At 36.7% G+C, this 25,678-nt stretch overlaps 1 protein-coding gene across 5 annotated transcripts in view; it reads left to right on the forward strand.

Annotated features, from left to right (window-relative positions):
- The window catches only part of LOC135197947 (uncharacterized), a 189,025-nt gene extending 163,665 nt beyond the window's left edge, over positions 1–25,360 (forward strand). For 2 of the 5 annotated variants that reach the window (XM_064225239.1, XM_064225238.1), the window contains 3 exons: positions 1,090–1,152; positions 18,501–18,707; positions 23,234–25,360. In XM_064225239.1, coding sequence (XP_064081309.1) covers positions 18,621–18,707; positions 23,234–24,004 — 858 coding nt within the window. In that variant the 5' untranslated portion in view covers positions 1,090–1,152; positions 18,501–18,620 and the 3' untranslated portion in view covers positions 24,005–25,360. Of the gene's footprint in view, positions 1–1,089; positions 1,153–14,765; positions 14,875–15,857; positions 16,016–18,500; positions 18,708–23,233 lie in introns of those variants that run through there. The other 3 variants (XM_064225242.1, XM_064225240.1, XM_064225241.1) reach the window with 3 other exon arrangements.
- The last annotated feature ends 318 nt before the right edge of the window (positions 25,361–25,678 follow it).

A 25,678-nucleotide genomic window follows, 5' to 3' on the forward strand; every position in this document is an offset into this window, starting at 1 on the left:
ATATATAATTTGTCATTGTGTCTTTAGGCTTCCGAAACTTTTACAGCAAAAGAACAAAAACAGAACCATGAGGAAATAAAAGGCGTGAAAGTGAAATAGAACCAAATGATTTTGAAAAAGGTGAAGCAGCATTTCCCAACAATGGCGTTCTCCGTTACGTCTGAACGAATATATTGGGAATGAACAGCTATTGTGATGTGCTTTTCCTGGTGTCCAAAATCCATAACTGTCTCTTTTCCTTTTAATTTCTATCATGACCTTAATTATCATTCGTATAAGAACTAGAAGGAATGAAAATAGTTAGGACATTTTTTCAAGCTTTCCATTTACTTATGATAGATGAATTCTTTTCGGGCAAGAAATGTATTTAAATCCTTTCTCACAAGAAGGGAAATTTGAAAATGCCTTTGATTTTATCAACTGAAATCGCACTCTAACTATCAGTGATCTCTCCAGCTGCGATTAAAATGTTAATGGAGACATTCTGTTTCTTTAACTCCGAAAGATATTAAGGAAAATTGTTTCATCAACCAAGTCTAACCAAGTTCTTATTTACTCAGACAGTGACAAAAAATATATAGTGCACAATATTGGCTACTCACAAATTCTATCTCAGAGAGTCTACAGCATGTAGTAAGGAAATACACATATAAAATAATGCTTATTTTAAACAGACTAAACATCACAAAAAAGTCCAGTAAAATCCAATCTATGCAGCATAATTTTTCGCATTTTTTTATGTATGATTTTAAAATAGTATTTTTTATTATTATTATTTCTGTCGTGTGCAGTATTTGTAAATTTAAATCAAAGGAATTCTCCGACACTACGACAGTGCCAGCATAGGCTACTTACAAAATTTAAGTCAGTGCAGATTCAAATCAAATTCGTTGTCCAACACAACAAAAGCTCCTCTCAAAAAGTTTTTGTAAATAAAAATAAAAATTTTTCTCCAAGCACCAGGACAGTGCACAATTTAATCCTCTGCAAATTAAGATATAATAAAATATCATAATCTTCTCAAGTACCACATTCTGAGAATTAAAGACAAAATCCTATTAAACCTTTTTTTTTCCTATTGAATTGCAGATCTGAGCAGCCAGTCGTGAAGCGAATTGTCTTCGAGCAATTGTCGTCACCTGTACGTGACAGGTAAGGAACAGATATTCGAATGGCTCTTTCATTTGGCTTTTCACAAGACTGAAACTGCCATTTATACACTGCAAAAGGCTTTCAATGCTCTACGCAAATGTTCATGTGAGAGTTGTAGAGAGAATCAAATTTTTTACGACAGCTGATACGTTTGAGTAAATTTGTAATTCTTTTATCTAATATGACCAAACCTTTATTTATGAATGGCCACTTTTGAACCATTTTACTCTCGAGAAAGTTTATGGTTTATTTGTGCATGTTTCATTTAACCAAATTCGTGGATCGTTTTGTCTTGCCAGAATCATGATTGAATCTTTACTTTTGGTCTTTCTAGTTTTTATCCAGAAAAAAAAAATAGATACATAACGCTGCCCTAATTCAAATTTATTTCAATAAATTTACGGCTTGTAAAATGTAAATTTCCATTCTTCACAGCAAAATCAGATCAAGGATACGAAAGCTGAGTCACATTTCATCAGTTAAATCTTTGGAAAATAAAATAAAATGAAATAAAAAAAGATTGAATAAAAATAACTTGAATATCAGCTATTAACCGTCCATTTTCCACAATGATTCGTACGCATATGTATATGACTGTGTGCCTTGCTTAGACCGATGTTGAAGTGAACGTGAGTCCTACGAAAGGAGAGTAACAACGGGTGTTTCCTTTTACGACTCCTTGCAACAACAAGGATGTTGGTGGCCTTGCTCTCCTCTCTCTCTCTCTCTCTCTCTCTCTCTCTCTCTCTCTCCTATGACATGTTATCAGTTAATTCTTTTTCTTTCGACTGACTTGCGCTTGGTAAGTCTCTCTCTCTCTCTCTCTCTCTCTCTCTCATGTTATCAGTAAATTCTTTTTTTCGACTGACGCGCGCTTAGTAAGTCTCTCTCTCTCTCTCTCTCTCTCTCAGTATCAGTAAATTCTTTTTTTCGACTGACGCGCGCTTAGTAAGTCTCTCTCTCTCTCTCTCTCTCCTCTCTCTCTCTCTCTCTCTCTCTTTCTCTTTCTTGTGGCGTTCAGTAATTTCTCTTTCTTTCGACTGACGCGTGCTTACTTAGTAAGTTTCTCTCTCTCTCTCTCTCACACACACACACACACAAACACACATTTATTTCTCTATATAGAGAAATAAATACTAAGCTTATTTGTAGCATTGATCAAAATACCAGGCTTGACTTTTGGTATTTTATTCTATGGAAATTAAATTTAGTTGAGTAAAAGTAAACAACATTGACACCGTCAGTCAGTGAAGAGTTCTTTATAATAATTTAAATAAATCTTTACAAATCATGTACGTATAAAAACCACTAAATAAAAAATGGAATAAAAACTATTTATCAACAAAAAACCGACAGCATCAATATCCAGTTTTTTCACTTCTCTCTCTCTCTCTCTCTCTCTCTCTCTCTCTCTCTCTCTCTCTCCTGCTTCATGTTTTTTTCTCAAGAGCTGCATACGATAAGGCCATTAAGTTTCTTGGCCTGATAGGCCTTGCGTAATAATTCTTTCTCTCTCTCTCTCTCTCTCTCTCTCTCTCTCTCTCTCTCTCTCTCTCTCTCTCTCTCTCTCTCTCTCCTTTTTTTCACTCAAGAGCTGCATATGATAAGGCCATTAGGTTTCTTGTCGTGTTAGGCTTTTTGGGAATAATGAAATCACAATATGAGCGAATATTGTCCAATATAATTTTTGGATGACAGTCATAACTCGTATCAGTGCTTGTGAAAAAATGTCCACAAAAATTTATTCAAAACTACTTTAGGATTTTATACTAAAAAGGATGAATATATAATGAACCTATACAGATTATCACAGGATTAATATTAATAACTAAAATCTAGATAGAATGCTAATAGGTTTACTATCAAAGGCTAACTTCGTCTTAACCTTTCATTAATATCAGCAGCATAACTACTGTTTCTAAATGAATGCTTATCGCAATTATGATGTCATACGGTAACTTCAATATAACAGAGAGTGTAACTCTACAGTAAGGTTATTGTTTTAACAATGGCCATTCTCTCTCTCTCTCTCTCTCTCTCTCTCTCTCTCTCTCTCTCTCTCTCTCTCTCTCTCTCTCTCTCATAGGTTTAAAATACCTTAAAACTTTATTGTTTCAAACACGTTACTAAATTATATTTGTAATTAGTATCACCTTCAAAATTAATGCTTTAAATAATAATAATAATAAATTTTATAATAATAATAATAATAATAATAATAATAATTAATAATAATAATAATAATAATAATAATCATAATAAATATAATAATAATAATATAATAATAAATAATAATAATAATAATAATAATAATAATAAAATATAATAATAATAATAGTGAAGAAATTAACAATGTAAATTTATTGACTCATGCTATTATCAGATTCTTATGAATACTACTACTATTACTATTATTAATAATAATAATCGCCTATTCATTCCCAACCAACCATACTAGTGGGTTCAATACTACCTTATCAATATACAAGCAATCATTATAACTTCAAATATGACCCAGATAGTTTGAGCATTGGAGGTCGAAAAAAATCTTTAAGGGTCGTATAAATGAGATTTAGTTTGAGCTGATTTATTCGACACTTAAAAACATATATTCAAACGCATTTAAAGAGAAATTAAACGGAGAACATAGGAAACGACCCGGCCATGAGAGATAAGTCTCGAGATCTCTCGCGTTCGAGACTCCACTGACGTCACGAGAGAGATGAAAACTGCCAAGGTCGTGATTGGCAGAAGCAGTTGTCACGAGCGTTCAGATCGACGGCGATCTTTGGCCCCCCGAGATGAAATTGTTTCATTTATTTGTAACGGTGTTAGGAAGCGAATTTGCTCAAGTTATCGGCAGCAGCAAATGAAAAACAGTAAAGTCTATTATTTTGTACAAATAGATTAATTTGTAAATATGTGAAAAGAAGCATTGACAATTATCTTGATGATCTGTGAGCAGAACTATTGAACATGATTTTCTAAATTGGCTGGGTAAGCAAGAATGATAATGCTTTAGAGTGTGTAAACGATTCTCTCTCTCTCGCTCTCTCTCTCTCTCTCTCAGTTAACCTATCTAACCTAACCAAATCCAACCTCTCTCTCTCTCTCTCTCTCTCTCTCTCTCTCTCTCTCTCTCTCTCTCTCTCTCTCTCTTTTAATCTAATCCAACCTAACCTTACTTTTCTCTCTCATTTATTTTTAGAAAAAAAGACGAAAAAAGTAAGGTAACAAAACATACTCCCCATAAGTTACGAAGGAAGTGAGCGCAATAAAGAAGAAAACAATTTATTGTGCAAAAAAAGCTTAAAAGCACAGCACAACAGGCAACCCGGACGCGGTATGCGTGTAGGGGAAAGCCCTCTTGAATGAATGGCATAGGCTGTCGTATTATACATACCTTTTCCACCCTATTCATTACTAGACAAACGTCACTCATCAGGGCTGATATGGTACTCAGGTAGTATTACAAAATTTAAATACTTACAGGGTGTGGTACCATACATAATTTTTCCACCCCATTGATTACTAGACAAACGTAATTCATCAGGGCTGATATGGTTACTCAGGTAGTATTACAAAATTAAAATAATTACAGGTTGTGGTACCATACATACCTTTTCCCCCCTATTCATTACTAGACAAACGTCATTCATCAGGGCTGATATGGTACTCAGGTAGTATTACAAAATTAAAATACTTACAGGTTGTGGTATCATACATACCTTTTCCACCCTATTGATTACGACAAACGTCGTTCATCAGGGCTGATATGGTACTCAGGTAGTATTACAAAATTTAAATACTTACAGATAACTATATTGGGAAATTACAATATGTTGAATAGGAATTACCTTTTAAGTGATTGCACTGTATAATTAGTCTTAAGTATTACAAGATATTGAACTTTTATATATATTTTTCAATATATAAAAAAATGATTTGAATGTCTGCTATACAAGATACATATTTTATCAGGTTTCTGTTGAGGTACACAATTGCTACGGAGTAACATGTGGTATACTATGGAGTAAATAATGAGCAATGTTTTACTTTATAACAGGTTGAAATTTGAAATAATTACTTGACAGTATGAATGACATTCAGATGAGGTCAACACATCAGATTTTATATAAATATTATAAGAAAAATTAGATATACAACAGTTTTAATTATGTTAACACGAAGCTCCAAAATGGGATGTACTACAATGTAGTTTTATGCTCAATATGCTAATATAGATATTTAACTGAATGATTTACATTTAGATGAGTCACCATATAAATTTTAAATAAACGTTATAAAAAAAAAAAGACCCATAACAATTTCAACGATACTAACAGGTAACTGAAGAATAAAATGTATACTACAATTTAGTCATTGCACAATATACAGATAATTATTTTGCTGAAAGAATTGCATTTACATGAGGTCAAAACATAAGATTTTAAGAAAATATCTTTAAAAACAAAGTAGAAATACAACAGTTCTTTCTTATGCTACTAAGTGAATAAAACATACTACAATTTGATTTTGTACAACATGATACATTATATGCAAGACTATTGACTATCTGCAATAAAAAAAAATATCACAGTACAAAATGTTCTTTAACGAAGTCACGCTCAAGGGTGACCTTCAAATCGTTTTTGTGAATTCGATTCCCAAATCCTACAGGATACCCATCTTACATTAAAAAAAATGAAAAATAAAACTAAAAAATAAAAATATAAAACAGTGAGAGCGCATTTCGAGGCCAAAGACATTTAGCAATACATGCATACATAGAGACAGTGATTAACCTTAAACCTAAGACAACGAGAGATATCTTCCCTTTCCCCCCACCCACCGCGCCCCCCCCCCCCCACACACACGAAAAAAGGGGGTGGGGCCTCCCCTCTGCGCAGAGACTTACCTTCCATAAACACCTGTTTCTTGCGCACGCGACGTTCGCAAAACCCGTAATTCCGCGACCCAGTTTCGGGTACGTCATTCGTGGTGTACCTCATTCGCTTGCATTATGCCATTTGTATCGTTCTTTGTAAAATAAACATCTGGTGGTTATCAGAGGTCTGGAAAGTTGTAATATATGCGTTTCTTGTAAGGATGTATATGAAACTTTTTTTCCAATTGTTGTTCGGTTATATAATCAAGCTTCACTTTTCCCCATATGCTTACCTTACCAGAAGCAGCTTGATCGTATACTTGAGTAGTAAAATCGGCATTTTTCTTCTTTTCATGCATACATGCCCTCTTACAACTATCACATCCATCAGCGTCTTACCTTAAAAAGAAAGTAAGAATATTTTATTACTCAAAGAAGATTCTAATTTTAGTCATATTTCTTGCAGGTCAAATAATGAGAGGATTTTATTTGAGATTGAGCGATTGTCAAACAAATATCGCCATTGTTTTTTTTGTTTTTTTTTCATGAAATGGAATTTGGGTTATAGAGCCAAGCACAGGGGCACTTTAGGCCATTCATCGCTTGAAACAGTAACAAGAGGGCGTTGGAGTGGTTGGACAGCAAGATAAAGAGGTCCGGAAGATAAGATAAAGGAGATGAAACACAACAGTCTAAAGTTGCAACTTGGAGAAACCCCGACGTTTGCACTGAATGTGAAAGTCTGAGAGGTTGGACAGTAAGTTTGAAGAAAGGAACGGAAATGGAGGTAAAGTAAAAGGCTAAAAAAGTGGGTGCAGCTGGGCATCGAAACGACGCAGCAAACACCCTTAGTGATGCCTACAGTGCCCCAAGTGAGGTCCACTGCCGGCATTAAATCCCTATGGGGAAATAACGACTATGGGCGATCGTGGTTCCCTAGTGCCATCCTATGAGTCTGAAAAGGTTTCTCTCAAAATAAATTCCACGAAAACTCATTAACTCTGGGCAGGTTTACCGTGATTTATTTTCGTGTGTCCATTTCTTTTGACTAAAAACAAACGTACATTTCAGTCAATTCGCCCTTCTATTCCCACAATATATTCTTTTGTTTTTAGTGTTGCGACATTTGAAAAGACAAAAGAACCAAAACACTCACTTTTCTAGTTAAGAAATATTTCAAATAACTTTGACATTAACATCACTCGCAAGCGGAGCATTGTTGCTAGCATAAACACACATCCTACAAAAACTACATAAACAGTAAAATTTACGGGGGGTGGGGGGGGGGGACATGAAAAACACGTTCAAAGAACTGGTTTATTCAGAGATGAACTCTAACGGGTTTCAAACACGTTTGACTCATATGTATTTACATCAACACCGGAAATGACGTATACCACTTACAAGGAGAACGACTTTACAAGATTAAAAGAGACGGCTTATAAAAACGGACCCGTATAACGACCCCCTCCTCCCCTACTCAGTTTCCTCCATCTGCAAGTCCGTCGCCGGAACCCCCAACCCCCTTTTAACAGAAAAAAAAAAACAAAAAACGGTATAAAGGGATACACACTTTAGGCTGTAATCCATTAAGGGGTAACCCCAATTTCGGTGGGTAGAGGTAGGGGAGGGGGTTAATCCCCTAAAGCGAATAATCTTGTTCTGAGGGAATAATCATCGCGGAATTAACCTCCTTTTAAGGGGGTATTTATGCCTTATACCCTTTCATTCACAACCCCAGCCCAGGATGTAAGACCGCCCCCTCCCCCGCAAGCTCCCGATCCAAAGAAGGTCAGCAGCATCGGAGTTGCCTGACTGGAAGGAAAAGGTCACTTGAGGAGTGAAGATAGAGAGGAAGGGAGAGGAAGGAGGTGGGGGATGGGGGTAGGGGGAGAGGAGTAGATGGCGGAAGGGATAGGAGCAGAAGGGGTAGGGGGAAGGAGTAGAAGGTGGAGAGGGGGAGAGGATAGAAGTTGGAGAGGGGAAGAAGGGGGAAAGGAGCAGTAAGGGGGGAGGGGGGGTGAGAACCTGAGGCACCCTTGGGCAGCAGAAGACAGGCGAGAGGAAACGATACCGATATGGCTTAGGAAACAAAGATGAGAAACAAGACCGATGAAAAATGGAATCAGAGGACCACCAAGAGTTGTTTTGATAATGAAATGCAGGATGCTAAGCCGAGCACTGGGGGAACTTCCAGGTTATTCGGAGCTTAATTAAGACAGTGAAAAAGATGCAGCTGGAGTTGTTGGACAGCAAAATAAAGTACATGAGATAATGTAAGATGAGAAACTCCCACTAAGAAGTAATAGTTAGAGGGATTGGACAGCAAAACTGAAGAAAGGAAGTAGGAATGGAGGTCAAGTAGTAAAAACATTCAAGAATACACAGGGCTACTTAATTCCACCTTCAGCATCTACTCCCTTTACAGTGAAGAGAATACAGATATAGAATAAATAGGCACAAATGTTAAAATTTGGCTACCAAGAGACACACATCTGAGCAAAAGGATGATTTTTACGGTCATTCTGTTGTATAACAACAAATATTGAAGGCAAATTTGGAAGAAACGAGTCAGCAGTTAGTTTTGGTGAAATGCATAGCCTTATGTCTCCTCTCTGACACACACATACTATAATATATAATATATATATAATTATATATCTCTATATATATATATATATATATATAATATATATATATATATAATGTGTGTGTATGTGTTGAAGGACATGCTCAGAGTACAGATATGCATGAGAGAGAGAGGAGGAGAGAGAGAGAGAAGAGAGGAGAGATGAGAGAACGAGAGAGAGAGAGAGAGAGAGAGAGAGAGAGAATCTGAATCAATGTGTAAATTGGCCTTGACTGCTTCCCTCCCTGGTCCTAACCTCCTGCATGGGGTAATTTTACCACCGCCCAGGGGACAAGATTTCGGATAATGTTGTAAGTTGAGTTCACCCAAAACTCAACCATCTTGTCGACAGTTTATTTTTTTTTTTTTTTTTACTGGGTATCGAATGTCCATGAAAATATCACCAGTATGTTTAAGAAAGCACAAAGACTTCCTGGCCTAACGGCTACGTTCTATATATATATATATATATATATATATATATATATATATATAATATTATATATATGTATATATATATATATATATATAATATATATATATATATATATATATATATATATATTACCATGGAGTAACCTTCAATTGAACAATAAATCTTACACCTCGAACGAGGAGAACGTCAGAAATTTCCCAGAAAATAAAAGAAAAAAAAGTTACCTCGATTTAAACAAGTCTTGACAAAAATTATGTAAAATTATATATTATATTGCAGTTAAGTATAAAATAAGACTTTTTCTAATGTAAATCTTGGTAAATTAAAAAAAAATATGATTAACACCCCTGAATTTTCTCTACGGGCTGATTGTCTCTATTGGGTTCCTGCTTGACTTTCTGATGACGATAGCAGTCCTTTTAAAGCTTAAAGATTTTTTAAAATTTATTTTTAACTCTCATGAAGAGTTTTTAACATTCATAGTCTTCGTGCTGCGGTTAATTACCAAAGAAGATAATTGAATGAAAATAAAAAAAAGTATTTCAAAAAATATAATTCAAGGAAGTTGTACCTCTTCGGATCCCAAAATAAAATAAGGTTATCATTTCCAAATGAGAATTTCATTTCCAAACACACCCCCCACCCCTTACCACCACCATCAACTAGTACCCACCTCCCTTCAAGACATTACACACCTCACTTACACCGACACCCATCCCGCACCCCACCCACTCCATTCCTCCCCCTCCACCTTCATTTGGAACTGGAACCTAGCAAAGCCCATACCCGACCTGGCTGTCCGCCCCCCCCCCCCCTCCTCCCCGGTAATGGTCGGTGGAGGGATGCTGACTAATCGCACGAGGGGCGTCGTGTGACCTTATACGGTGCTCGGCGGAGGCGACTGATAGCCTTATTCGGGCAAGAGGGGCGGGCACTTCGGAAGGCGCTTCGAGGTGGTGAGGGCGTGTTTCTTCGGCTTCGCTAAGGATGCTCGTAATCCTCCTCCCCCTCCTCCTATTTTGCCTTCTTGTTTGACTCCTTCAGGAGGTATGCGTGTGTGTGTGTGTGTGTGTGTATGGACGATGACGGAAAAGGATAGTGTGCAGGGGAAAAACTGTGGGTATGGTGAAGGGCAAAAACTCTTATGGCATGAGAGAGAGAGAGAGAGAGAGAGAGAGAGAGAGAGAGAGAATACTCATTCTTAATATTTCCGAGGGAAATAAAACTTGGACATTATCTCATTTTATATTTAAGATCCATATACTTTTTGAAATAAAACTGCACATCCAGGCTAACAGTAGTTCGAAACTTACTCTCAAATACCAAGCAAACGTCATATGCAGTGTAGTCTTGTATTATTTTGCGTTTGTAGCATATTTTTGTGAATCTACTAAATCTTAAAATGAAATATGCATTGTAGACATTATAAACAAATACTTCAAATGGGATGTATTATTATTGTATTTTACAAGGTACTGAGGTGACAAGTATATATGATCAGACTTTACTCGAATACTCATAAAACGCAAAATTAAAACAATTTCAGTCCACTTATCAGATGAATTCACCATTCTGCCAGTGCCCCCAGGTGAAACAAATAAAACATATTTCTAAATCGTATTACGAAGGTCCCTTTGCTTGGCTCTTGGAAAAAGAATTCCCAACGAAAAAAATAAGAAAAAATAAAAAATGGAACGAAACGTACCCTAACTGTACCTCAAGGTTCCCTGAGGGCAAGGCATCGGCAGGTCGACTGTCCCCGGTGCCTGCTACTACCAAGCAAAGTCTCAGAGCAAGTTCAGTCTCTCTAGCTGGAGAGCTCTAGCTACCAAAGCATCGTTCGCATGCCATCGTTGCTCGCCAGTTCAACGGACTCGTACTCATTCTCGCTACGGCGAAGAGCTGTTTCATAGGCAAATCCAGTCTACTACTACTACTACGCCAACAACTAGGCTAGAATCTGCTGTTTGATTCGATGCAAGTAGCTTAGTCATCGTCACAGAAAATTCCGATATAAATAACAATTGATTTCATGAAGCCATATAATATATATATATTATATATATATATATATATATATATATATATATATATATATATATATATATATACGTCTTCATGAAACCACTCCTTATTTATGCCGGAACATATTTTGACGGGCGAATGAGCTACGTACAATGATTTAACAGCAGATTTCAACCGGGTGAGTGGCATAGTATAGTATTATATTGTAGTAGACGGATTTATATATATATATATATATATATATATATATATATATATGTGTGTGTGTGTGTGTGTGTGTGTGTGCGTGCGTGCGCGCGCGCGCGCGTTTCGCTTACTGTCGTAACAGTTTTCCGTTATTTTTCCGAGTGGATTTAAGAACTTGTCATCATTGACGACAGTAACGTACAGACTTGCGCACTTGATTACCTTCTGAATCTCATTTTAATATGCACGTTTATGTTAGATACAGAAATGTCTTGCCGAGGTGTAACAGTACCCTACCCAAGAGACAGCGAGTAAGAAACTTCGGTGCAGTCGAGTTTTCTGTACAGTGTATAATCAAGGCCACCAAAAATAGATCTATCTTTCGGTGGTCTCGGTATAATGCTGTATGAGCCGCGGCCCATGAAACTAAATACGGCCCGGTGGTGGCCTGTCCCACCAGTATATCGCTGCCAGACAAAACTACTGAGGTTAGATGGCTGCAATTTGGTATGTTTGATGAGTGGAGGGTGGATAATCAACAATCCAATTTGCAGCCCTCTAGCCTCAGTAGTTTTTAAGATGTGAGGGCAGACAGAAAACAGACAAATAGCCATCTCAATAGTTTTCTTTTACAGAAAACTAAAAATGCAGGTTTAGCGGAATTGAATATAAAATTTAGGTCAAACGCCTAGTGCTGGGACCTAAAGAGTCATTCAGCGCTGAAAGGGAAATTGTAAGTAATAAGGCTTAAAAAGCGTAACAGGAGGAACACCTCGCAGTTACACTAAGAAACAATTGTTAGAATGTGGAAAGTAAGATGTAAGGAAGAGAATATGAACGGAGGTACAGTAAGACGAATGAATGGGGATGTAACTTAGGGCAGAAGGGACGCTGCAAAGAGCATTCAAGTAATGCTACAGTGCATCGCGGGAGGTGTAGACGGCAACTTGGAGGCACTATCCCGACCCTTCATTCCCCCCTAGGGGGCCGGTTTAAGCTGAGCGAAAGTAGAAAAACACGTGTTCAGTACATCACGGATAAAAATCTTGGAAGAATGATTTCAAAGACACTATCACTACTACTACTATGAGGACTACTAACTGTGATACCTATTAAAGATTGTAATATCATACCCTCAGATAACAAATACCGCAAGAATAGGCAGGAAGATTAATAATGCAATCGTCCAAAGCAGCTGCCCTTATGGCAAATATGAAGAAAAGTTGTAAGGCGCGATATTAACAACTTGCTGTAATTTAGGAATTGTAAGTCTTCGTCCGTACGATATTTATCATTAATACCATTTTTTATGACAACAATGACACTCGTGTCATTGATAAAGATAATTACGAAAGCAATGGCAATGACGGATACGGGAAATGATAATGGTGACAACGGAGATTATATGATTAGACAGAGTAGTAATGACAATTGATGAAATAATAACAATGATATATAAAATCATTGTAGAACTACAGACAGTAAAAGGGGGGAAATCCATTCTGTAAGTCAGCGCACGCACGTTTTTTTTTTTTTTTTGTTTTTTGTTTTTTTTGTGGGGGTAGGGGGGGGTGCCTAACACGCGTGTGGGAGGACGTAAGTTTTTATGGACACTAGCGTTGGTGGGGGTGGTACCGGTGGGGACAGGGGACTACGGAAGCGATATGGCGGTGCTTTTGAACTTTCATGTCTCCATCGTGGTTTTATTGCGCTTCCAGCTTCCAAAATTCGGTCACTGGAATAACCGACATTATTCCAAGTCCGGAAAATAGGAATACGAAGACACATGGACACAATTTAACCCATGAGAAAACGGGAAGTTACGAAGCTTGTCATAACCATCATCCACATTGGACTATAACTGCGCTAGCATTTCGAGCAATAATGAAAATAGTGCTGATTATAAGGTCATATAAACCTATGAAGTAACAATAAACAAATGAGTTGATCAATAAATAAAAATAAATACGAAAATCCCGGGAAAACCTTGAGGGCATGTGAGAGAAATTTTCTTTCCTTGGTCTACATCCGTGACTGGATCCTGGAAAAACACCGGAGAGAAAAGTTAAGTAATTCTTCCGGAATTGGGGACAGCTTTAATATATCCTTCCAATTCTTTGACCATTACATCATTCGATGTTATTTCAAATCCTGTATTTATATATAAGAATGAAACAAAGAATCCCGTCAGACATTCAGACATATTTATGGAAGACGGGGTAGGCGAGTGAATAAAAATGAGTAGAAAATAAAAATTATACTTAATAAATGTGTATTTACGAGTGAGCATTTGCATACTTACGATTTAGCATAGACCAATGACTTCCGGGTAATTATATCTTCAAGAAAAGCGATAATTACACTACCAACACATTAATCTCTTGCACTATGAACGAGGAACTGAGAATATATTATTAGAAATCATTTAGGGGGAGCGTTTATTAACTGAATACGTTAAAAATGTATTTCCAAAATGAAGGTTCTCGTGAAGTATATTTGCGTATATTAATGTACCGTTAAGTTTAAATGTGTATATGTACTTTCACTACCCCATATATATATATATATATATATATATATATATATATATATATATAGTATATATATATATATCAATTCAAGCTACAAATGTCCTTTAATATCTAAATTCACTTTACCTCCCAAATGATATATTTTCATATATGTACCGAAGGGGAATTTTTTAATTGATAATAATTTCGTCCCCCATGGGATCGAACCACCGTCCAAGTGGACGGGGACGAAATCAGGACGGTCAGTGACGCTATCCAATCAGCCAACAGAGACGCTATAAGTTCATATCGATTCTGACCTTACAAATCACCCTCGATTTGTAAGGTCAGAATCGATATGAACTATTTCGAAGTTTGACCAGACGAAGAGCGGGAACAGAATCCCGTAGCTGCAAATGTAATCGACAAAACCTCCACATAAGAAAAAAACCAGCGATATTTATAGGATGAAAAAGCGTTACGTCCCAAGAGCTTCAAGAACAATACATCGATGAATCATCCCGAAGCACACAAAAAAAAAAAAAAAAAAAAAAAAAACTACTACTTATCCTTGAGGACGAAAACATGATTAAGATCACCGTGGGAACTCCCGGGTGAGGCAGATATCTAGAGAGGATAATGGACCTTATCTGGGTAACGCTGTTTTGAGTAAAATGGGATAACTGTATGTTACTGCCGATGATAATGATAATAATAATTATTTATTAATAATAAGTATTCTTAACTCAATGATATAGCATTCCATGATTATTCACGTTCTGAACTTGAAATAAAAGTAGCAGGAATTAAGGACATTTAAGACAAATTCCCCAATCTCGAGCTGGAGCCAAATAGTACTTGACATTATCGTAAGTTTAAATAAGCGAGCGATAAAGGATTCTGTAAACATAATCAAAAGCACTTGATGTTGCACTCTTGTCCTGCAGCATATCGCCATAATGCTAAATCACAGACCACAGAGACAGAGACAGACGCTAGTCTGTAGTACGTTAGCTCTGATCATGAGTCTATTTCACGTCCGTCTCTCGTAAGTACTTTTTCCGCAGGGGACTTTCCATTATTAATAGCCTATAGTTCCAACTGCGCAAAAGCTAAATAAAAATAAATTATAGTTATTCGTTAGTTAACTAATAATTGATGATTTTTTTCATTCACAGACCTACGGTTTTACGGAAATTCTTTTCAGGCCCTTTTTGGCCATTTCCACAAAACTTACGGCTCATTTTATAAGTAAGAATAACAAACAAAAATACGCCACATCAGACGCATCAAGAGCTCTAGGAAAATTCTACAAGTAAAATAAAACTAACATACATAGTTTATTGATAGAAAATTGTTAATAATTCGCACACTGCAAATATATTTGTGAGTATTACTCTCATGAGTTTGGATTGTCTACCCCGTTAATTCTATCGCTCGTTCTATTAACGTCAGACTTAATTATTTCCCGGATACTGCATTGTTTCACAGACGCAGTATGACCATCAGAGACCAAACTTTAGCCAACTGGAACAAGATTGCATACCACACAACTTCCAGAATGTGGAATTCTCAATCACCGGCATTTCATTGTTATCATTTGAAGGGTCAAGCCCTTCAACAAAAACTTTTTCAAGACTGGGGTTTGCTTTGATTAGCCAAGCCATCCCGGGTTTCTTCTAACCCAAGCCCCGACATACGCACACACACACACACACACACATAGACCTCCCACAACCACATATAATGATTTATGTATTCATATACGTATGAATTACGTTCGTATAAATACGTAAGCACAAGAAACGGTATTTGCAAAATAGGTCCTCACAATAACGGAAACTATAGTATCCCACAAAATCAACAACCAAAGCAAAGACGATGTAGTTCATCTTTATCGTGCAGGGAGCCCCTAATCCCTTACAATTACCCCATACGATAAGAGGGGACCCCACCAATACCGGGGCTGTTTGGAAGAAACTGCTGATAGAAGCGGTCGACGGACACTCTCGGTACAATGAGCAGATAGTGTCGTCTGTTCCCTCGGTCCGAGTGCAGACTTATTGGGTAGTACGGTGCCCGTGGCGAATTCGGGATCGTGTGTTAATTAAGGGACTGACGTAAATGCAAATTTAATCTTGACAATTGAGGAGCGCTGTAGAGTGAAATTAATTATAATATTTATATCGGTGAGTGCAAAATTAAATCTGGGGTTCGTGGGTGAAAAAGGTATAAATTATGAAAAATGGGAATTTTGGCTGCAAAGTGAATTGTGAGGATGCATGGGTGCAGAGTGAAATGCAAAAATGAATTATCTTGGCATACAGACTGAAAATGGAATGCAAAATGAATTCTGGGGAATAACGGCTGGCGAATGTAATGTAGAATTATTCAATAGGTGCTTTTTAAGAGTATTGTCGAATGAATTATGGTGCTCATGTGCAAATGTAAAAAAAGTGAACCCTCATTCGAAAAAGTGAATGAAGAATGAATTTTAGGTATGGTGAAGTTAATTCGTATAACAGTGCAAAATGCATTTACCTGTGTGCTAGGTATATGCGGAATTAATTAATGATGGATTTCTTATGGCGATAAGTGAATGTAACGCCTTTTAAAATAATTACAAAATAAATTAAATTATATTTCCATCTGTGAGCACGTTGTATATGAATGTACGATAAAAAAAAAAAAACTCTCCACTAGAATGTGGATGAATGTCTGAAAAGTACATTTCGGTCTATGATTTTTATCATCTATTTATTTATGTATTTGTAAAATTATTGGCAAAGTTATGAGGCTTGATTTCATGACAACCTGAATCAAGGGATAGTGTCTTTGTCAGCGGAGATCACGTTTTACTTATTTATTTATTCATTTTTTTAGTGTATTTGAAATTCTTTTTTTATATTGAAACAAGGACAGAGCTGTTGTTTGGATTACACATTTCGTAAATTATCCAAAACAGAGAGGAACTGCAAGGAAATATTTGCTACGAATACTGATGTCCTTGTCTTTCAAAGTGTTATCAAACCAGCCAGGAATTTTCGATAAAGGTTATGAAAAATGAGAAAAACTTGAGGGATAAGGAAAGGTACGGGGGTTATATACATGGCTTAGAGGTGAAAAAATACAAGTCCGTTTGATAATGTTAAAATATTGCAGCATTTTGTAACAAACACATTTACACTTCTCACTGAGTAGTGTGTCAGACAAACTTTCTGAATGCATAGCATTTAGACATTTGATTTCTCTTAGTCATTCTAGTTAAGTCGCCTTATATTTTCATCAAAGTCGTTCTAGTTAAGTATAGTCTTATATTTTCATCAAGGGGATCCGTGACCTGCTGCAAAATGTAAGCTTTAGAATTTAGGCCTATAAAAAATGAGATCAGTTATCCATTCCCGTTCAAATCTTTGGCTCCATCATACGAGAATCACACGAGCGTATATACGCTACCACAGAACAATATTTTTGAGTATCGGTTAAATCTTCTTGGTTCTTTCTTTTATTTATTACAATAGTGACTCATACTCTGGACCATGAACCTTAAATACACACGAGTACATACACCGACACACATCGTCGTCACGCTGATACATTAAAGCCACGAAGTATTGTGGGAACCAGTTTTAAACTTCCTGGTGCCTTGTTCTGATGAGGAATTCATGTTGGAGCACTGAGCTGAAAAACAATACTAGGATTTCACGCTAAGTACATCCTTACATGCCGGATCTCATTACTGCTCCTTTGTGGTGTCATATGAATGACTTAAAGACATGTATGCAAATGATCAATTATCTTCTGGAGATTAACCGGTGGATTTGTTTGGTGAAGGTCGACGGAAGGGGCGACTTTAACCAGTTCGGGTTGGAGGCATTATTATGAAGAGAAAGATTCGAAAATGGAAAAACGGGGTTGATTCTAAATTCAGAAAGTTCTATGTTTAAAGATGATGACAATTACTTGTACAGATTTTGTTGCAAATAATTTTCCTAGTTCTATAATAATAATAATAATAATAATTAATAGAAATAATAATAATTAAATAATAATAATAATAATAATAATAATCATAATAATTAATAATAATAATAATAATTAATAATAATAATAATAAGAAAAATAATAATAATAATAAAAGAGCAGACCCTCTATTAAGCAAATTTTGTTCAATGTTTTCTCAGTTCTCACCATAGAATATTTGAGAGGTATTGAGAACACATTGTATAAAATCAGTTCTACGGATGCTGCCATTCTTTTGAACAAATAATAATAATAATAATAATAATAATAATAATAATAATAATAATAAAATAAAATAATAATAATAATAATAAATTATTATTATTATTATTATTATTATTATTATTATTATTATTATTATTATTATTATTATTATTATTATAACAATAGTGGATGAATTACATATGATAAATTTATAGAAGCCCGGTGGCAATAAACCATCCATCTACTATACTTGTTTAATAATAATAATAATAATAATAATAATAATTAAGGCAGTAGTGTTAGTTAAGATATCAGTAACAAAACTGGTAAGCCCGTCAAATAATACATTTCTTCATTACTTCAGCGTGAAGGAAACCTAGCATTCTGACTTTAATATAACATTACATATCAATTATGTATCCTACAACGTATATATTAATTTTCCAGGGAGATGCACCCAGCCTGAGAAGACCCAAGCAGGAAGATACAGCAACCAGCAGGGAAGAGGATCAGCAGGGTCCAAGGAAGGAATAACTTCAGTTCTCGAGAAGAAAAAACAATCACAAGATGGAACGCAACATTCCACACGTTCTCGACGTGTTCTCTTGTTCTCCAAGGGCGAGGAGGCGTGTTCATGCAACAGATATTGACAAGGTAATGATGAAGGAGATTTACTGTTTTATTTTTAATAATAATAGTTATTATTCATTTTCAGAAGATGAAGAACCCTATTCATATGGAACCACCCCACCAAAGTGGGCATTGACTTAAAATTGAAGCTTCCAAAGAAGTAACAGAAGGTAATGGGAAAAACAGAAAGAGGTGATCAGTTATTGGAAAAACAGGTAAATTTGCAAAATAATAAATACATTAACGACGAGTACCTCTGTTATATAGACATGAACATAAACTTTTTTTTTATTAAATCATAGGGGACATCTGTTGGTAATGCAAAACTTCCCTTAAACGATTAAACTTGACTAAACTTCGATGATACGAATACCTCCATATGAATATTAAAGCGTTTGACTTTCGATAATTTGGAAGGGGGTCTTTCATGTCATTAACGGCGATTGATTGAGGGACTTATGGCTACTAAAACTGGCGTCACAACATCTAGGTTCTCGACCCCGTCATTAACGGTGAGAACACCTGACCCTGATGAAAACGTTTCCAACAATAGTTAGGAGGGGCTGTGGATTTCGATATTGGTAAATCTGTATAATACTGGCAATGAAATGCACCTTGCCTTTGATAGCGATTGGAGCTTCAACACATTTCGTTCCTTTTTTGGCAAGGTATCGAATATCCATTTTGTTTTTTTTATTTGTTTTAGTTATCTGCATCGACGGTGAATTTATCTCGGATTCCTTATTTCAGTAAAGTAACAAGCCCGTCTCGCTCACCATCCAGGATGTAAGGTGAGGGAGATAATTAGCTGAAACAGGAGGTCAATGATAAAAGTAGGTACAGTCGATGCAGAGAACTCAAACAATTTAAAAGAATTCATTGTTTTGCCAAAAAAGGGACGATTAAATAATAATAACAGACATCCCTCACTTTTAAAAAGGACAGTGACAAATTATTCCTTACGCAGAAAGGTTATATGTTGCGTTAGCCATGAAATGCATAATTGAGTGTATTGTAATAAATGATAGCTTTTTCAGCACACAGATTGAAGCTTACAGATGAAATTAACTACTATCTTCAAATACAAAACCTCAACTTGTTGTCAGGAAAAGTCAATTATGAATTCCACTTCAACGGACAATTTGCCGCCAGATATTTTCATCAGCGAGTATTGGACCAAAAGGAAATACGGATTTGGAACTTGTTCTTACGCTTTTTCTTCCATCTTTCCACTTAATCATATAAGACAAACATAAAACCTATACAAAAGAGGTTATTGCATAATGAAAAAATATTGCACAAATGTTCAGCAAATTGTATAAATTAAATATAACTGAATCCTATTAAAGATTGCAATGAACACTCGTCAAACATAAACTTCCTGTTTTCTGCCGTTTATGGCGTGAATTCTGAAATTCTGAACAAAACTGACCGATTTGTTTATGACATCTGGATTTCCAATGACTAAGGCCATTTCAGCAACCACTCCGTTCAAATGCAAAAAACTGGGATAGACTGCATACCGAGGATTATAAACTATCTCAGAAATGGCCAGAAATATCGAAAACCTTTACGAAACGGGGAAGATGAATGGGGAGGGAGGCGGGCGGTAGGCAACTCCCCACCCCGACGCATTTTCCGGAGATGTAACAAAGTTCAAGACCTTTCCCTAAGAAAAGCGGGACGTTCCATCTTCAAAACTACTACCTATGGAATTTTCTTGAAAATAATCTCATAATGTTTCCATCACTTAAATTACAAGAGCGAATCAAGTGTACACTAAACCTAACTCAACTTGACCTAACCTAACCTAACCTAGGGGCATGACAAAAACAAAAAAAAAACAAAAAAAAAAGGCCTGGTACAATATTAGCATACATCTCAGGAATTTGCACCCCGGCCAACCGGAGTTCAAAGCCTTAGGTAAGGTTAAGTTAAGGGACGTTTAATCTAAGGTGTATTAAACTTTTTGGTAACTTATAGCAACAAACTATAATTTCTACCCTTTCGATCAGCAGTGGTTCCATAAAAACTAACTTAGGATAGTATAAACGATATTTCCTACACTTCTCAAATAAACAAGAAATATTAACAAGAACAATAACGTATCAGTATATAAAAAAGATAAGGATGAGGATTTAGATTACGTAGGCTATATGCCAGCACGGGTTCTTACACCTGGGCAACCCGTAAGACGATGTACACTACCCCATTAACGCAACCACTTCTAAACAGTGACTGCGGTACCTGGCTATTACCTTGTAGGAGACTGGCCGACTGGGGTCGCTGGGGTCAACTTCGGGCTGTTTAAAAAGTGTAAACAAGCCGCCTACCACAGTTAAATGCACACTGGAGTTATTAATGATGATTTGTATTTCGAATAATAAATATTACTTTTTACTATCAACAGCTTCAACCCATGTGATATATCATTAAAATCGATGACATGTCTCTTGATAAATTGTCCAGGAGTAGAATTTATAGGCCCGAATATCGAAATAGTATATCCATTTAAGAAATGGGTAGCGACCCGGTATGTATCAGTTTTGTTAAAGTCCAAGTGAAACCCATGCTAAGTAAAGTAGACGGCCGCACAAAGATATCGCTTATTAATATCATTTGTCGACCACACAACATAGAAATGGGTGTATATAATACTTTGATCCACGAGGGGCTGGTATTAAATACGGCGTCATAAGGAGCTTCCGCTATGTTTAGTACTATTATAGTACCTCGGAGTAGATGGATACATACAGGGTGTTAATACCCAAGCACTGGGACCTATAAGGTCATTCCGTTCTGAAACGGAAATTGACAGTACAAAGGTCTGAAAGCTGCAACAGGAGGAAAATATCGCAGTTACACTAGGAAACAATTGTTAAGAGTGGGTGGAGTGGGCGGAAAGTAAGATGGAAGAAAGACAATATGAACGAAGGTACAGTAAAAAGAATCAAAGTGGTTGCAGCTAGGGGTCGAAGGGACGATGAAAAGAACTTGAATAATGCCCACAGTGCGCCGCATCCCCTACAGGAAATATATACTGCAGGGTCGGGTCATGTGAACTTCCATTGCAAAGGCAAATTGTTCAGTACACAAAAAGTAGGCCTGTCAGTCTTTTCATATCAAGAGGAGGATTTTTTATATGAAAATCTGAATTTACAAGTATTCGAGAGAAATCACAGCATTGGCTATAAAGGGATTAGAATGAATCAAACTCTCTTACGTGATACAAAATTGAGAGCTGGCTATATATCCGAGCCGAGAAAATGATTGCTCCTTATCAACCCTTTTGTTTGACTTCTATGCGGTACTTAAAGGTAAAAGTCTTAACCCAAAGCACTATTCATTATCAGTATTATTCAGAGGATGTACCCTGGTCATATGGAACAAGCCCAAAGAGGCCATTTACTTGAAATTTAATCTTCAAAAGAACATGGTATTCACTTTAAGAAGTAACAGAAGAAAATAGGAGATAAAGATATAGATCAGTTATTAGAGAAGAACAAAATGAATTAAGAAATCATTAAATAAACAGACAAAAATGTAAGTCAAGGCGCACATTATAACAGCCAAATCTGTCGCTGATTAACTGGAGAATTACTTTGACTTACTTCATTTCATCTGACATTTCCTTATGAATGAGTCACTCATTAAAGAGGCCAGAGCGAGCGAATGGAAACTCGGCTAAACCCACGAATGAAATGCAGCGTCGGGAGAGGCAGCATTTGACATTTCAGAATGTCAAGTCCCCCCAGTCGTCGAGACGTCGCATAAACACACAGTTGTAAGGACGTACAGACGATTAGATTATTAAATGGCATTTGAAAAGTGCTATCATAATGTTACTCATCCGTCATCAGATAACGCAACGTGTTTATTTTGCGATAAGATCTGCGTTGCCGCGTAATGATGATAATATTTCTAATAAGATTTGATAATCGGATGAAATGGTTAAATTAACGGGATGATTTTTTTTCCCCAATGTTCGACTTCGGTTTGTGGATAAACGTCACTGAAACAGAGACAGAAGACTAAAAGATGACATGAATTTTTTTGGTAGTTTAATGATTATCTTAACACAATATTTAATATTTCTTTAACTACCCCTACTACCCTCTGTATGAGTGCTAGTGCGAAAGGAAAACGGTATGTTTTAATATGGTCATAAATTATGTCATACTATATATATATATATATATATATACTTATACTTTACGAAATCATGCTGCCCTGCTAATTTTAGCTCATTAAAACATAATTATATTCTTTAAACTGATTTACTTCATATAAATTACTGATACTATCTTACAGTGTCATATAATTTCTGCAAATCATTTTAAAATGAAATCATATAAATTTTCTTACTTAATGCATAAAATACATGAAATGAGAGAGTTGTAATTTTCCGACAAATTTCCCTTAATCAGTCTTTGTGCACAGCTGTTGGAATCGAAGTTTCTCTCTCCCTTTAGTTTAATGACGTCAATTCACTTAGAATTTGCTTTATCCTATGAAAACTGGGCCACTAACCTCTCTCCCTCTCTCGTCAGATCGCCGTCCAGATGAAAGACGCCGAGATGGGCCAGAAGAACCCCGGGAGCGACTCGGCGGTGTCAGTCGACTCGAGCGACGACGAGAGCAACATCACCAAGTACTTCGACTACCTGAACGAGGACGACCAAGGCAACGGCAGCGCCTCCAAGAGGAAAAAGAAGAAGAAGAGCTCGAACAAAGAGACCGCCGGGAAGGAGGACGCCGACAAGGAGAACATCATCAACAACAACAAAGAACAGAAGGGCAAAGAGCAATCTCCCAATGGACACGCGAGTCGCAAAACGGAGTACGAGAAGGACATGCGACACATCGAGCGCCATCTATCCATGAAGAAGACAATCCGCAAGAAGATGATGAGGGACCTCCAGCAGGCCTTCGTCGAGGACCCAGGGGAGTTCCAGCAGGACCCCGCCAGGATGGCTCCGGAGAAGAAGAACAACATCGACATCCGAAACCTGACCTTTTCCAAGAGCAGGCTGTCGAAATCGGAGCATAATTTCCTGGACATGCTCAAGGACGAATCGGCCAACGAGAAGGACAAGAAGGACCGCAAGGGAGGATTCCTCGGCTTCAACAACAACAAAAACAAAGGCTCTTGCGACAACATCAAAGACGACGACTCGGGTCACGGGTCGCCCTCCAGAGAGCCGGCACCGGTCAAAGCCAAGAGCAAGCCGGACGTGAGGGAAGTCAGAGAACCGCCCAAAGAAGAGAAGAAAGTAGGATTCTGGAAGAAATTAACAGGAAAGGGGAAGAACAAGCGGTGAGGAGATTGCCGTCGCTTAATTCATCTCCCTACAATTGACTGTGATAACCTTCCAGTGCCTACTTCTACTCCTACTACCAATACTTCTACCTGGTAATCATTATCCTTCACTATTCACAGGCTCCCCTCACCCCCACCCCAGCTTTCTGAGTTCTTGGCCTTCACCCAGATCACTCATCATCCACAAATGCATTGTGGAAGCTGAAGAGGAGTAGAAACAATTCTACTCTTAATCACTCCCGCCAAACAAAATAAAGATTCCCGCCAAGAAGAACAAAAATCCAATGATTGATTCTTCATACGATTTCCTTTACTTTCACTTGGATTATGAACGAATCTTTCTGTCAAGAGGAAAGAACCCCTTTTCTGTAAATATTACAATCTTTCTTATAAGCTAAGGGCACCTTAGGAAAATGTATGAATCATTGTGAACCGCAGTATACATGTATACTGTGAATTTATTGAGCTTTAGTGTAGTATATCTAAGTTGTTTTCATTATGTGACTGTGGTTTTTTGAATATCAAATAATACTATACTAACGTGTGTTCCGTTCTGTAACGATTTCGTTAGATCATGTTGTCTGAGGGCAGATAGGACTGCAAGATGAGGTCGTATCAGAGAGAGAGAGAGAGAGAGAGAGAGAGAGAGAGAGAGAGAGAGAGAGAGAGAGAATACCTCACGGGTTAACGTCTATGGATACTGATATATTACTAGACGAAAGCATTAACTTGCACTCACACATACAAACGTGCAACAATATATACAGCATATGAGAGAGAGAGAGAGAGAGAGAGAGAGAGAGAGAGAGAGAGAGAGAGAGCAGTCTGCCAGATTTTATTTCAGAACTATCTGTATCGTTGAAGCCATCCATATAGAAGCTGCATTGCATAATCTAACTGCCCATGTAACCTTTATGATCCATTCATAAAAGTCAACATGGGGTACGAAAACTTCAATAACTGTATTGTAAAATTATATTATTATATTAATATTCGCCGTAGTCCCCCTTACCCTGACTGGTAGTGCGTCTCCAGATATCAGAAAAAAAGAAAAAAAAATGTATTTCGAAAACATCACGCAACTAACGATTCAAATGTTTTATTTTGACGTGCGTTTAGTGGTGACATCTAGTGACAATGGACGAAGATATCTGGAAAGATTCACACCTGCTGTAGTGCCAAGCGTAGCTGCCTTCAGATAGAATGTAGCTGTTCCTGAGATAATATTTGTTTACGCTATAAGCAATGCCAATTTGAAAGAGAGAATATAGCAACTGGTGGTGGCTATATATATATACAAAAAGATTCGTTATCAATGTGCATTGAGTTTTCTGTAAATACACAATCATTATGGGTACTGGAGTTTCAATGTTTATCCTCTTGTAAAACATCAAACGATTTATTGTAAAAAGATGGTAACGATAATGTACAAGAAGGGTCGAATACATTTAATCTGGGCATAGATTGATTGATTGATTGTGTCTATCAAATCTGGCGTCACTACATCTGGGTAATTGACACCGAAATAAATTAAATAGAAAAAAATAAATTTTAAATAAATTTCATATAATATATCTAAATATATGTATATAAAAATTTTGTTCATATATAAAAGTTCTTACATAGACAATCTATGTATAATTTAAATTTGGTTGAGGAGGCCTGCCTCCCCCAT

This window comes from Macrobrachium nipponense, chromosome 21 (assembly GCF_015104395.2).
Source record: "Macrobrachium nipponense isolate FS-2020 chromosome 21, ASM1510439v2, whole genome shotgun sequence".
NCBI lineage: Eukaryota > Metazoa > Arthropoda > Malacostraca > Decapoda > Palaemonidae > Macrobrachium > Macrobrachium nipponense.